The sequence below is a fragment of the Onychomys torridus genome, chromosome 4 (genome assembly GCF_903995425.1).
Source record: "Onychomys torridus chromosome 4, mOncTor1.1, whole genome shotgun sequence".
Lineage (NCBI taxonomy): Eukaryota > Metazoa > Chordata > Mammalia > Rodentia > Cricetidae > Onychomys > Onychomys torridus.
This window is the reverse complement of record NC_050446.1, coordinates 49,904,512-49,918,500: the sequence shown is the minus strand read 5'-3', so window position 1 is coordinate 49,918,500 and position 13,989 is coordinate 49,904,512. Positions and strand designations below refer to the sequence as shown.

General features: G+C 39.0%; 1 protein-coding gene across 1 annotated transcript in view; it reads left to right on the top strand.

The window, feature by feature from the left end:
* Window positions 1-4,783, top strand: part of Sp3 (Sp3 transcription factor) — a 48,807-nt gene extending 44,024 nt beyond the window's left edge. Inside the window, exons 6-7 of the mRNA XM_036183862.1 lie at window positions 1,701-1,897; window positions 3,624-4,783. Of these exons, the coding sequence (XP_036039755.1) occupies window positions 1,701-1,897; window positions 3,624-3,940 (514 nt within the window). The 3' untranslated portion in view covers window positions 3,941-4,783. The remainder of the gene's footprint in view (window positions 1-1,700; window positions 1,898-3,623) is intronic.
* The last annotated feature ends 9,206 nt before the right edge of the window (window positions 4,784-13,989 follow it).

The following is a 13,989-nucleotide window of genomic DNA, read 5'->3' as shown; positions in this document are numbered from 1 at the left end:
CTAAGTTTGTCAAGTGACATTGTTGAGTTCATAAAATCACATTAGTTCACCGAAGTGGTAGCCTTAACAAAGGAATGTGAAGTCATGAGTGGACTGAGTTGGGTTTCCTGTGAAATTGCTATGGTGAACGCAATATTGTTACCAATAAAGACATTGTTCTTTCTCTTAGATCTATTTAAGAATAAAGCAAATTTTAAAAAGCTAAATTAAATGGAAACAAGACTTGGACATTGAGAATAAGCCAGGAAAAACCTGTTTTTCTCGACTCAGCTCTTTAAAGAGACTTAGAGATTGGGGGTGGACTGGAGCAGGAACTAGAATGTTTAGATTATGACATCCTTGCCCTTGAGACAACAGCATGATTCCTCCTTGTCTTTACTTATGCTATTCCTCTGCCTGGAATGCCTTCCCTCCTTTCTATCTAAATCCTACCCACCTCCTCCACGAAGCCTTCTCTAACTACTGGAGCCCACATTGATGTCTCCCTGTTCAGAACACCTATGGCATCTAACAGCCAGCACAGCACCGTTTAGCACTGTTTGTCCTATGGCAATTTCACATGCTACTGAGTGTGAGTACATTACAATATAAATGTGGGGGAAATTGGAGAAACGCTAGGATATTGTATACAGGAGGATTTATAGTTGTGGAAGGTTTACAGGCCACTCTGAGATTGAGATTGAGGGAGGAGGGGAGTTGGGGAGGGGTTAAAGGTGCCTTGTTTTTAAATCTTAGAGAAACATTGAAAATTTATACAGTGTGATTTTGATAATTATGCCCAAAAAAGTCATGCTTTAAAAAAAAATATTCAGTGACAGTCCTAATTTTTGTTCTCAAATGTTTCTGTAGTGCTTAATGCTATTGAAATACTGTTTCTGGATTTAAAAAGGTTTCTCCTTGCTTAGACTAAGATGCCTCTGTTCACTCATCTAAGCACGTCTCCCAAACTGGCCTTTGTATCAAATACTTAAGTGTAATGTAAGAGTTTGCACTGTGGAGAAAATGGTATTTTGTTATATCGCTTGTAAATAATTTTGGGTGTCTGCATGGTTTATGTGTGGGGGGGACTTTTAACAGTAAAGATAATTTGGATTTGGATTTGGATTTGTTATGATACCAGGAGAGTAAAGAATATAGCTTTAGCTAGATTTTTTTTAAAAATGTGAATCTCAGTTAAGTCAGTATATGTCAGGGTGTGAGCATTCGAGTATTTAAATGTTCTTAAGTTGTGTTCATTTAAAACCTGCTTAAGCTGTCTACTTGCCTTCTAATTGTACCTGTGATGAGTTTCTGTACAGTATTCTCTGGACAATAAATTATAAAATTATCTGACATCATGACTGAATAAAACTAGTTTCCTGTATTGTTAATTGAATTGGTCCTGTGCATACTATTTGCGAGCGATTCTGATGGGATAGTTAATAGCTTTGTTGTACATTCTTTGAGTATGAAGTGTGTCCTTTTAGTTACATCATTATTGAACATAGTTATATTGGACAACAGTTAGTTCTTGAATAAAATTAATACATTAAATTTGTATGTTTAAAGTACATAAATTTTCACTTAAATAGACTAAATGGATTTGGCTTCTAATTGTTCTCTTGGTGATAATATCTTCTCTTTGAAACTCAAGAAGCTATATGATATAAATGGTTTTGAATGCTGTGATATAAGTGTATATTATTCTGTGTGTTTTTTAGAGGTACCAATCTTGGGAAGAAGAAGCAACACATTTGTCATATACCAGGATGTGGTAAAGTCTACGGGAAAACCTCACATTTGAGAGCGCATCTACGTTGGCATTCTGGGGAGCGCCCTTTTATTTGTAACTGGATGTTCTGTGGTAAAAGATTTACACGAAGTGATGAATTACAAAGGCACAGAAGAACACATACAGGTTATTAATATTTTTATGGTTTTTTTCTCTTCCCTCCCTCCCTTCTTCTTTGTTAGGGATTTGAACCCATGTGCACATCCAAAATACATTGAGCTGCATCCCTGTTCTATAGTTGCTTTTAACAGACAAAATGAATCGTAGGCTATCTAACATACTAGACATTTCTTCAGCATATCTTACTTGATCAAATTTTAAAAATGGATTAATTAGATCAAAAAATCCACCCTCAGTAATACTAATTTAAAGTCGAAAGAACAAGCCAGTATAGATTTTCTTGAGAAATAGTTTTTATTCTGTGTATACTTGGGTTAGCTTTCATTGACTGTTGAATGTCTTAAAGCACATTTTTACTGTTTATTCTGTTCACATATTTAAAATTAGTTGCTGTTTCTCTTATTATACTAGCAAATAAACAATCTTTTTCTTCTGATAAATTCTGAAATTTTATCTTTTCTGTTTGAGTATCTGAGGTGAGGGAAAGGCATTTCATTGAGGTATTGTCAACTTTTTTACATAATGTGGTATGGTGATTGCATGAGACAGTGTAGGGCAGACTCAAAGGGAAGCCTAACATAATGTAATGTAATTTTCTTCTGCTAAAATTAAATGATCAGAGTGTTCACCATTACATGTGCAGTGCAGTGTTGAAGAATTGAAAGTTGACACTATAAGGAAGTGTTTAGAAGGAAGAAGCATGGTCAGATGAACATGAATTTTGAAGTCTGATACATTAGGACTACTTGCAGTTTTTGTTTTTTGTTTTTGTTTTTCCCCTTTTCTTTTTCTTTTTCTTTTTTCTTTTTTCTTTTTTCTTTTTTTTTTTTTTTTTGAGGGGGGTTATTTGAGACAAGGTTTTTCTGTGTAGGTTTGTTGGCTATCCTCGAACTCACAAAGATCTGCTTGGCTCTGCCTCCTGAGTGCTGGGATTAAAGGTGTGAGCCACCACCGCCTGGCTCCTGGCAGTTTTCTATTAGGTTAAGCAAATAAAGGTGTCTCTGCTTCACAATTCTTAATTTGGCTTTGAATGTCATAGAAGATGACATTGGAGTATGAGGCAGTAAATGCATATTAGTTGCTCTGCTTGTTTTAGTTCTGTTTCTTGTTATTATAAAGATAGAAGATGAGATTAACCTCTGTGAAACTAAGAGTATATGAGTAGCAGGACTTTCTATTGCAATTTGTGTTGAATATGCTCAAGAGAGAAAGTTCTAGACATAATAACATTAAGCAATTTGAGTGTAGACCCTAAAATGGCCTCCAATAGAATTTTTCCCAGTGGAAGTTCCTCAGGAGATCATGAAAAAGAATAATGTAGGTGGAGAAGAAAGTGACTGATCAAATAGCTGTGGGTTATTCGATCACCCCAATGGGCATAGATTAAAGAGGAACTCGAACTCTTAAGATAGCATCTTTAGCTTTGACATCGAGTTGGGCAGTCTTGGCACACACATTTAATTCCAGCATTCGGGAGACAGAGGCAGGCAGATCTCTTGAGTTCAAGACTAGCCAGATCTACATAGTGAGTTCCAGGACACAGAGAAACCCTGTCTTAGAGGGGTTAAAAAAGAACGCCAAATATTTGGGTAGAATTATTTCCGTAAGGGAAATCTTAGAGGGGTAGCTCATGAGACTAGTGCAGCTCTCTTAGACCTCTGTTTCAGGAGAGACCAGCATTAATCTGTAAAAGTGGAACTTTAAAACTCAGCAGTTTAATTTTTCTTTACAGGTGAGAAGAAGTTTGTTTGTCCAGAATGTTCAAAACGTTTTATGAGAAGTGACCACCTTGCCAAACATATTAAAACACATCAAAATAAAAAAGTTATTCACTCTAGCAGTACAGTGCTGGCATCTGTGGAAGCTGGGAGAGATGACACCTTGATTACTGCAGGAGGAACAACACTTATCCTTGCAAATATCCAACAGGGGTCTGTTTCAGGGATAGGAACTGTCAATGCCTCTGCCACCAGCAATCAAGACATCCTTACCAACACTGAGATACCTTTACAGCTTGTCACCGTTTCTGGAAATGAGACAATGGAGTAAATATTACACAAATACTTATTCATTGTGGTTATTTTTATACAGTAGTGAGAAGAATATTGTTCCTAAGTTCTTAGATATCTTTTTATTGATGTGCAAAAATTTTTGGATTGACAGTAACTTGGTTATACATGACACTGAAATGCCTTACTTTGTATGATATTCCATAGTATATTAAAAATGGTAAAATTGCATGGGTTTTGTAGGTACTTTTGGAATCTAGAAGAAATGAAATTTTACCAAGTTATATAAAGAGAAAATTGAATTTAACAATGCGAATGGTAGTCTAACCAAATGCATCAATCCTGTGTGGTTTAGTGTAAAAATGAGAAACTGTTGGTATTTATCTATTGTAAGATAAAAAAAAGTTGGTGGGTGAAAGAAATCATGTTATGATAAATTTTTGTAATTTTCTTGATGACTGGAATTTTTATTATGCATAACTGACAAATCAAGTTTCCAAGCAAATGTTACATAGTGTAGGCTTTACTTAGCTTATCAATTTGTCATTTTGAAGCTAATTATTTTAATTAGGTTAACTGTACAATATTTTAAGCATTACTCTTGTAAGATTTTGAAAACTACATTTTAACATGGACCTTTAGGGATAGTCACCTTTTAAATCCTGTTGAAAAGCCATGTTTAAGATTTAATTTGCCAAAATAATGTCTTGTTAATATTCTTTCAATAATGAAGTTGGGCAATATAACCGATGTTTTTAAAAAGTTTAAAATGTGTAGGTTGAGGCATTTGGGTGGTAAGAAAATGTTCTAGTGAATTACCCCTTTTCCTGAAGTTTGGAGGACCAAAAAATAATAATAATAATAAGGTGTATTGAGTCTTAGCAGTGATTTTTTTTTTTCTTTTTTTTTTTTTTTTTAATCCAATCTTGTTTCCAAAAAAACATGTCTGCCAGGGCCTTAAAAGCCATTGTGTAAATTACCAATAAAGTATAACATATGCAAACATAACAAAATCACTTCCACAGTGACGATACTCCAACATATGGATATTAGTCATAGAAACTAGAAGCTTTATGATATTTTTTAAATTTTTTTGTCTAGATAGTCAGTCTGCACTTAAATATCAACCATTTTCCTTTTTTTGCTTCTTAAAATTTATATGTATCCAATACATTTAATTGAGAAATGTATGTTTTTTATTATGCTGTATTTTCTTTTTATTTTTTAATTATTGTTTATATTTTCAATTAAAAATGTACAAAATCAAATGACATTGCTGGTCTTGTAAGAGCTCTACAGTTTTCCTAAATGGACCTATTAACTGCAGCAGTTGACCTCTTGCCAGAAGTTGGGCTCTGTTCATTTGTTCCCTTTGAGACCACCTCAGATTGAAAGGCTACCTTATTGTACGTTTAAAGTGTATTATAACAGTGTGGTAGTTAATAAAACACTATTTTTGTTTCTTTTGAGTTTGTTGTAGTCCAGTGGATTTAAAATACTGCAGTAGTATGGACAAGAAAGTCTCTTATTTTTCTTTAGCCTTTTAAGATTCTTGATTTCAGAGGCTGGGATTGTAAACAAATATATTTACTTAAAAAGAGGTGTATAGAGGTGCTGGCAATTTAATTTTTCACTTAAAAATAAATTTATTAAATATAACTTGAAAAAAAGTAACTTCTTAGCTCACATTGATTTGTATCAGTTTTGTCAACACCATTTTGCAAACTACTTTTTATTTTCCTTTTCAAGGCTGCAAACTAATTTGATTTATCAGAGTTCTGAATTTACATAAGTACATCTGAAAATGATAACATAGACAAGCTGAGGTAATCATGGCAAGCAGGAGCTATTCAAATGGTTTTGCATACGTGTAGCCTCAGATGGCTCTAGAGGAAGGGTGGGAGGGATGGGAGGAGACAGTGGAATGTTTCTTCCGTGCTTGTACAGTGGTAGTGGTTTCCATCACCTGTTACCCCGGCCCAACTTGATGCTGCTAATTGTAATTTACAGTATGTAGGTCAACTCTAGGCGCACATGGTAATCGTGGGCAGTTTTTCTAAGTGAGGTTCAAACCTAGGATGTGAAAAAGGACTGCGACTTGGAATTTACTGGAAATTAATACTTTGAGGTTGAGGATCAGTGGTTTTGGTTTTGTGAGACAGGGTTTCTCTGTGTAACAGCCCTGGCTATTCTGGAACTCACTCTAGAACTCTGTAGACCAGGCTGGCCTTACATTCAGATCGCCTGCCTCTGCCTCCTGAGTGCTGCTGGGATTAAAGGTGTGTGCCACCACCGCCCGGCAAGGATCAGAATTTGAAATAATTTTTAGAATAATTGTCCATTAAGATTATAAGTTGAGGTTGCTTGAACCAAACATCTACTGAATCAGAAGGTAGGTTGTGTGTGTGTGTGTGTGTGTGTGTGTGTGTGTGTGTGCGCGCGCATGCGCGCGCGCAGCTAACTTCATGCGGCGGGACGTTCCTACTTACATGGTGTGAGGACTGCCACACCTGGTTTTTTTTACAAGTTAAGCACTTTGCTGACTGAATTATTCATAGCACCAAGATGTTTTTAAGTAATTGACAATTCACAGTGAGTTTCAAAACATGTTGATCCAGGAATTCCCAAGCATATTGTAGAAACTAAATGCACCGAAAAAAAAAAAAGATGCTAATGGCCTTGAAAAGGGTTTGTGGACTTCAGATCTTCTGCTTAACAGGTGAAAATATTTGACTCCAGTGAAATGATTTTTAAATATTTCTGTTTTTTATTCTTTGAACGTTGGATGATTTAGAAACAGTATTTGAGGAATTGCTCAGAAGCCAAGTTCTGTAGTTATAACATTTGTATTAGTGGACAGGAATACTTCTCACTGTACACCCTTTAATAGTTTTGTCCAGTTTTTTTGGTTTTTTGAGACAAGAGTTTCTCTGTGTAGCTTTGGAGGCTGGCCTTGAACTCACCTTGGCCTCTGCCTCCTGAGTGCTGGGATTAAAGGCATGCACCTCCACCACCCAGCTTGTCCAGTTTTTTTAATAGCTAGAGTTTGCACATTGTATTTATTATATACAAGTAATTACTATTGTACATCTACTGTGCCTCTAAGAAGACACCACTCAGTGTTTTAAAAGGAGGTATACATACTACAAAGAACTTTGGCCTTCAGTGAAAGTGTTTTAACACATTTAAAATCCTAGGCCTGGGAGCCATGTAGAGGCTGAGGGAGACCCATAGCTGTCCCTGACTTCACATACGTGCTGTCACAAATTGTATGCATATAGTCCTAAGTAAAAAGAGGGAAAAAAAAAAAAAAAACAACCCTTTCTTAATCAGTGTTGTCCATCAGGAAATCCTAGAAAGCATTTTTAGTTTTTGAGACAGCCTCATTTAGCCCAGACTGCTCTTGAAGTTGGAGCTGGAGATGAGCTGCTTTTCCTGCCTCTGCCTCCCCTGTAGTGGGATTATACATCAGTTCCACCATACTTGGTTTGTACTACAAAACTTTTTAGGAAAATCTGAGTGCAGACACATGGCTATAGTAGTGGTCAGAGGACAGTATTGTAGAGTTGGTTCTTGTCCATTTTCACATGGGCACTAGCGTTCAAGCTCAGGTTGTTAGACTTTTGTGGAAAGCACTCTACCCTCTGGGCCACTTCATAGGTTCTTGAAGAAAAGTTGTAATACTATTTATTTTTGTTTTATATGTATGGGTGTTTTGTCTGCATGCATGTCTGTAGCACCTGGTGCTCAAAGAGGCCAGAAGAGGTTGCTGGATCCCCTGGGCCTGGAGTTACAGTAGTGGGCCAACATGTGGGTGCTGGGGATCAAACCTGGGTCCTCTGGAAAAGCAGCCAGTGCTCTTAACTGCTGAGCTATCTCTAGCCACCTGGAAACTATTTTTAAAAATCCATTGGACTAGCTTCATTCTTGACTAGATGTGGGCTTTTTGTTTGTTTTTCTTTTCTTTTTTCTTTTTTTCTTTTTTTTTGGCAGCTCTTAGATTATTATATAACCTTTGTTATAATCATTTAAAATTCAGCAGGAAAAACATGTAGAGTTTTTATATAGGAAGAAAATAGTAGCAGCTGTTTCTTGTATTTTACATATTTAATATTTGCCTGGAAAGATTGTATGCTTTTTTTTTTTTTTTTTTTTTTTTTTTTTTTTTTTTTTTAGTTTTTGAGACAGGGTTCCTCTGTGTAGTTTGGTTCCTGTCCTGGATCTCACTCTGTGGACCAGGCTTGCCTTGAACTCACAGAGATCCTCCTGGCTCTGCCTCCCGAGTGCTGGGATTAAAGATGTGCACCACTGCCGCCCAGCGGTTGTATGTTTTTGTTTTTGTTTTTGTTTTTGTTTTTTTCTCTCGAGACAGGGTTTCTCTGTGTAGCTTTGTGCCTTTCCTGGAACTCCACTTTGGAGACGAAGCTGGCCTCAAACTCACAGAGATCCGCCTGCCTCTGCCTCCCGTGTGCTGGGATTAAAGGTATGTGCCACCACCGCCTGGCTGATTGTATGCTTTTATACAATCCCCTTCCCTTCCCCCCAAAAAAACCAATTAAAAAACAAAAATATTATAAAAACTAGTAATAAATGGTATTTTGTGGGGGAAATAAGAGCAATAGGAATTCCCTTCAGATTCTAATTGTAGTTAAGATCCTAGAACTGCCTCAACTTTCTTGAGTTTTTGTTTTATTATATTTAATACTTGGATTAGAATTTTGAAATTTTGGTTTTAAAAGCTAACTTTCTATATACTACTAAAGTTTAAATTTTATGAGGCTGGTAAATTACTTTCAGTGTAAATAGACTAGTGTGCCTAAAACTTCCTGCTGTGAATGAGTAGTAAGTCTGGTGTGACAGCAGGGAACCAGTTAGTTGATACCCTGGGAATGGAATTTGATGTTAGTGGCTCACCTTTATTGTTAAGGTTAAAATGATTGATTGGCCTCTTGCCTTGCCCTTATTTACATATGAAATCATTTACATATGTGTTTGTTGCATTTATAAAGTGCTGTGGGGAAAACCCATTATTCCTGCTCGCCAGAAAAAAATCGATCCAAGTCCAGAGTTTTTCAAACACGTAATCTTAAACTGAGGGCTAAAACTTGGGAAATAAGCCACTCTAGGAGCTGGGGGGCCGGGGAGGGGGTGGAAGAGGCCAAGGAGACTCTGAGACTCTTTAGAATAAGCTACTCTAGGAGCTGCGAGGGCGGAAGAGGCCAAGGACTGAGACACTATAGAAGGTGTCACGATGGTGGCGAACAGGAGGCAGAGGAAAGATGCTGCTCTCAGGCCTTCCTGTGGGAAGAGTGGAGACAAGGACAGAATAGTCTTAACGGTTAGGAGCTGATTGTATTTTAAAGCTATATTTCAGGTTGATTGTGACATGCCTTTTATCAAACCTAGTACCCAGGAGGCAGAGGCAGACAGATCTGACTGAGTTCAAGGACAGCCAGGGCTGAACAGTGAGACCCTGTCTAAAACAAGGTTTTCCTATTTTGTGACACTTGTCAAACTTAGAACCTTGAGTGTAGTACATAAGTATTTTACCACTGAGCTACATCTCCAGCCCTTAAAAATATTAAAGCTGGATGATCCGCTTTCAAATAACAGTTTTAACTGTGTATATATAGTTACATATTTGTGTGTGTTTAAGTTGTGCTAGGGGAAAGAGATGTTAAGAGCACTGACTGTTCTGCAGAGGACCCTGGTTTGATTCCCAACATCCACATAGATGCACACAAGAATCTGTACTTGTCGTTTCAGGGATTTTGGCATCCCGTTAAGGTCGCCTCGCTGCATTGCCAATGTGGTGCACCTATGTAAATGCAGGCAAAACCACACACACACACACACAGACAGCCTTTTTTTTTTAAATGGGTGCTGAAGGAAAAGTATGTCAACTTCCCACTTTCTGTCTCCTTTCTAAGTCCATGCTATTCTATAGATGTTTTACCTTCTTGAAACATTCTCATCCATAGAGTAACAGGATTGTTACATCATTAAAAAGTAAGCATGTAACATACAGGCCTAAAGCAGGGATTCATAGGCTATCTACTTAGTTCCTCCATGTCTAACCTTACCTGATCCACTGGGACGGGTGGACTTGGCTCAGGGATTAGGTAAGGAATTATGACTTGGTCCTAGAAAGTGGCTCCAGTATCATAGCCCTCTTCGCAGAATTGGCTTATGACATCCCTTCAGCTGACATTTGAGAGCACACTACATACTCAGCACTTAGGATAAAATGATAATGATTTCTAAAGGTTCTGGGTAGAGACTAATGGCATGGCTACAGTTACCTTTTTGTTTTAACAAAATTCTGTGTGGTTTCTCTGGTTTCAGTGTGCTTGTTTCTTTATAACAGTACAGTCCCTTTATTTAAAAAGTTAGGAAAAGGCTAGTTTTTGTTTCTCCTTGAACACGATCCTTTAAGAGTTATAGCATAACCCTGCTAAGTGTCCACAGATGTGGCATCTGGAATGTCTACCCCCAAACACGGAGAGCCTAAGTGTAGCCCTGGGGCTGTTTGCTTGGCACAGTTCATGGGGACATCTAGTAAACTTTTATGAGGTTCACACAGAAAGAACAGAGGGCCTTCCTTGTTTACACTCTGGTGTTGAACTTGAGGGTTACTTGATAGGCCAAATTCAGGAAGAAACAATGCCAAGAAGTTGCTTCTGGGGTTTATGTTACTGGCCAAAAATCTAAACTTCGCTAAAGTCTGAGTCAGCCCTGAAATGGAAACTAGGAAGCAGCAACATAGTCACAAATCTACTTTTGTTTTGTTTTTCAAGAAAGGTTTTCTCTGTGTAGCTTTGCACCTTTCCTGGCTCTAGTGCTGGGATTACAGGTGTGCACCATTTGTAGTATCCTGAAGAGTAGGTTCTCTTTTCTTCTTTACCAGCTGATTAAAAAGTAGGTTTGGGCCAGGCAGTGGTGGCACACGCCTGTAATCCCAGCACTCAGGAGGCAGAGGCAGGTGGATCTCTGTGAGTTTGAGGCCAGCCTGGGCTACAAAGCGAGTTCCAGGACAGCCTCCAAAGCTACAGAGAAACCCTATCTCGAAAAACAAACAAACAAACAAAAGATACTGCAGATGTAAAGTAGAAAGGTCGGTAGATGTAAATACCACCCAAACCAAAGACTTGTGTGTTACTTGGGCCCTGTGGGGTGGCTCCTTTTCTGATAGGCGACAAAGGGAAGGGTTTCTGAGTCATTCTGTGTGTTACAGAATTAAAGCTTAGTGTGGGGGTGGGCAGGAGCTGGGAGAGGAGTCAACCAAGTCAGCATGGAGGAGGCCAGTGGCATAGAATGTGCTGGGGACCAGTGCTGAGCTTGACTCTCATCCTGCTACCGCCAGATCTCTTTGACAACCCTGATGTGAAGAAATGCCACAGGAGGCACCTTACTGCTGGCAGGAAGTCTTCACATGACAACAGGACTCAACGCTGGCTTTGTGGTTTCTGACCCATTGTGACCACTCTTGTTGAAGCTCTCCCCACAACCCCGGGAGCTGCTAACGAAGCAGTCTGCAAGTTAAAATTCCCCGTTTAAGTTGTTGTGAAGAGCAGGCAGAAATGAACAGGATCGTCACTTCCCTAAGGTTTCGAGCCAGGCTGCAGAAGAGTGGGGGCATGCTTGTCACTGAACTCTTAAAAAGCAGCAACAGCAAGCTGCTAACTTTTTAAAAATGAAACTTTATGCTGCCTGATCTCCTGTTGTCCTGCCAGCAGGCAGCTGGGTGAGGTTTGGCTGACGGGATTCCTCAGCTTCCCGCCAGGTTTTGGAAGAATTACCTACACTTCCCACTTCTCCCCATCTTAAGGATTCTGCTTTCTGCCCCGCAGTGCATTGAGAACGCTGATGTCAACAGTGGCCTTGTCACCAAACCACAAACCACAGAAACCTTCACATCCTGCTGTAACTCAGGGTGGCCAGCTCGGGTGCCTTTTCTGTGGAAGTACCCCCCAGGGACCTGCCTCCAGCTGCTCTTCCTAAAATCTCCACAGCCTCCCCAGCAGCAGCGCTACCAATGGATGGCTGAGCATCCAAAACATGAGCCTGTGGCAGTGTTTCCTACTCCAGTTATAACAAGTATATGCCACATTTTGTTTATGTATTTCCTAATTGATAGACATTTGGGTTCTTTGCACCTTTTTGTCATCATGACTGCTATGTCTATTTGTGTACAAGTTTCATTTGGATCCCTTTTTCAAACTCTTGCATATGTACTTAGGAGTAGGATTGCTAGATCTATTGTGCCCTTGATTTTAAAAGAAAATCAAGACATTTTTCTGCATCCCTAGATGTGAGCTTTGGCCCTGCTCCTGCCGTGCCTGCCTGTGTGTTCTTTCCATTTCAGCCGCTTCTCTGACCGTCTGGAACGATCTGCCGTACCTCCCAGAGCAGAGATCTGCTGGTTGGCTAGAGGGGTCTGGTCTCAGCTCTCATCTGATGACAAGTGCCAGGCTGAGCTCAAAGCAAAGAACTTTTCGGGTATGTCTACTGAGGCAGTTCACTCTGGCTTGCTCAGCTGGACTAGAGGTGTGCTCTTCCATGTCCCTAGCTCATAGAAGCTTGCATGAAGACAGCTGTGACCCTTGTGGTTCTCACATGTGTTCATGTCACCTCAGCTGCCTTCCTTGGTGAGCCTGACCTTCGGGAGGGCAAACAAAAACGTGTCTTGATGCTCTCAGTTAAATGCAGCCAAGTTACACTTAATTATTTTGTGTGTGTGTATGTGTTTTAGCTGGAAAGACTAATGTAAAATTTGAACTTTCTGAAGAAATAAAATTCTGAGTAGAATAAAAGATAATAATGATTGAGATTTCCCCAGCACATTACATACCTCCAATGGCAGACCCATATTTTGTTTGAACAGTAATCTGTCCCTTTCTGTTAATGGCAGGTTTCTTCAGTACTTGCATATTAATTCGGCTTTTATCAAGGGGGGTGAAGTATCACAATTTACCAGCCCTGTTCTAGACTTATCTCCATCTTCAGGGTGGAATCCCAGGTGGCTAGGAGGCATCTGGACAGATCTGTCTTCCTTTCATGCTCTTTGTATCCATGCTTCTCTGTGCTGACATCTGTAACAGGAGAAGGTTACAGTTAGGAAAAGTCTGTACCCACTTTTTCTTTGTGAAACCCACAATAAGTTTCCATTCCCCCTTTTAATTTTCTAGGGTTTGGGTAAGCAGACCACATTGCTTGCTGCCTAAATTATTTTCCAACTACCAAATTACTATGTCCCTGACAATTTCCCCAAATAATTTCCCCCATGTTTTTAGGCAAGCTGTCTTTTACAATACTCTTTATGATGACATAATTACAACATCAATGTCTACACTTTTTGTTACAAATACATGCTGATTATTATTTTTTTTTTTCGGCTTCAAAATAACTAAAGTAGTTCTCAGGCATTAAAAGATACTATCAACAGGGTACGTACTAAACATTGAGGAAGAAATTCAGAGGACCCATTAACTTGAACCTTGGAGATGCCTCTTTATATGTTTCTGATCATTAGCGATTGGTGACTTCTCCACCTACTTTTGAATTATTTTGTGAAATGGGGAGCTATGAAACGTCAGTACTCAGTAACTTCTTTTATAGTGTCTTATGGAAATCAGCTCTATTTGAAGACATACAAATGGATTTTGTTGTTAGTCACTACTTAGCAGATGACTCACTGCCCTGGAAACATTGTTTCCTTTTTGTCTAGAGCTCGAGATAATAAACACCAGGCAGTACAGATGGCTGGTGGGTGTGTGTGTGTGGGGGGGGGGGGCTGAGGACAGTACTGTGGGGGTTGGGGAGTGCAGAAAGGCGTTTCTGAAGTTAAAAAAATGTGATTTCACCCAAACCTCTGTGCGAGGATTTTCTTGGCCAGGTTGGTTGGATTTCTCCTCTGGTTTCCCTGTGATTTTATATCTTTCACTATGATTTACAGGCCTGGTTTTCATTTCAAATTTTAAATGTGGGACTTAGTCCCTCAATGGTCTTAACTCATGGGATCCACTTAACAAAATCATTCTTCCCTAGTAGTCCAGTGACACGCAGGAAGACATAGCAAGGTACACAGTG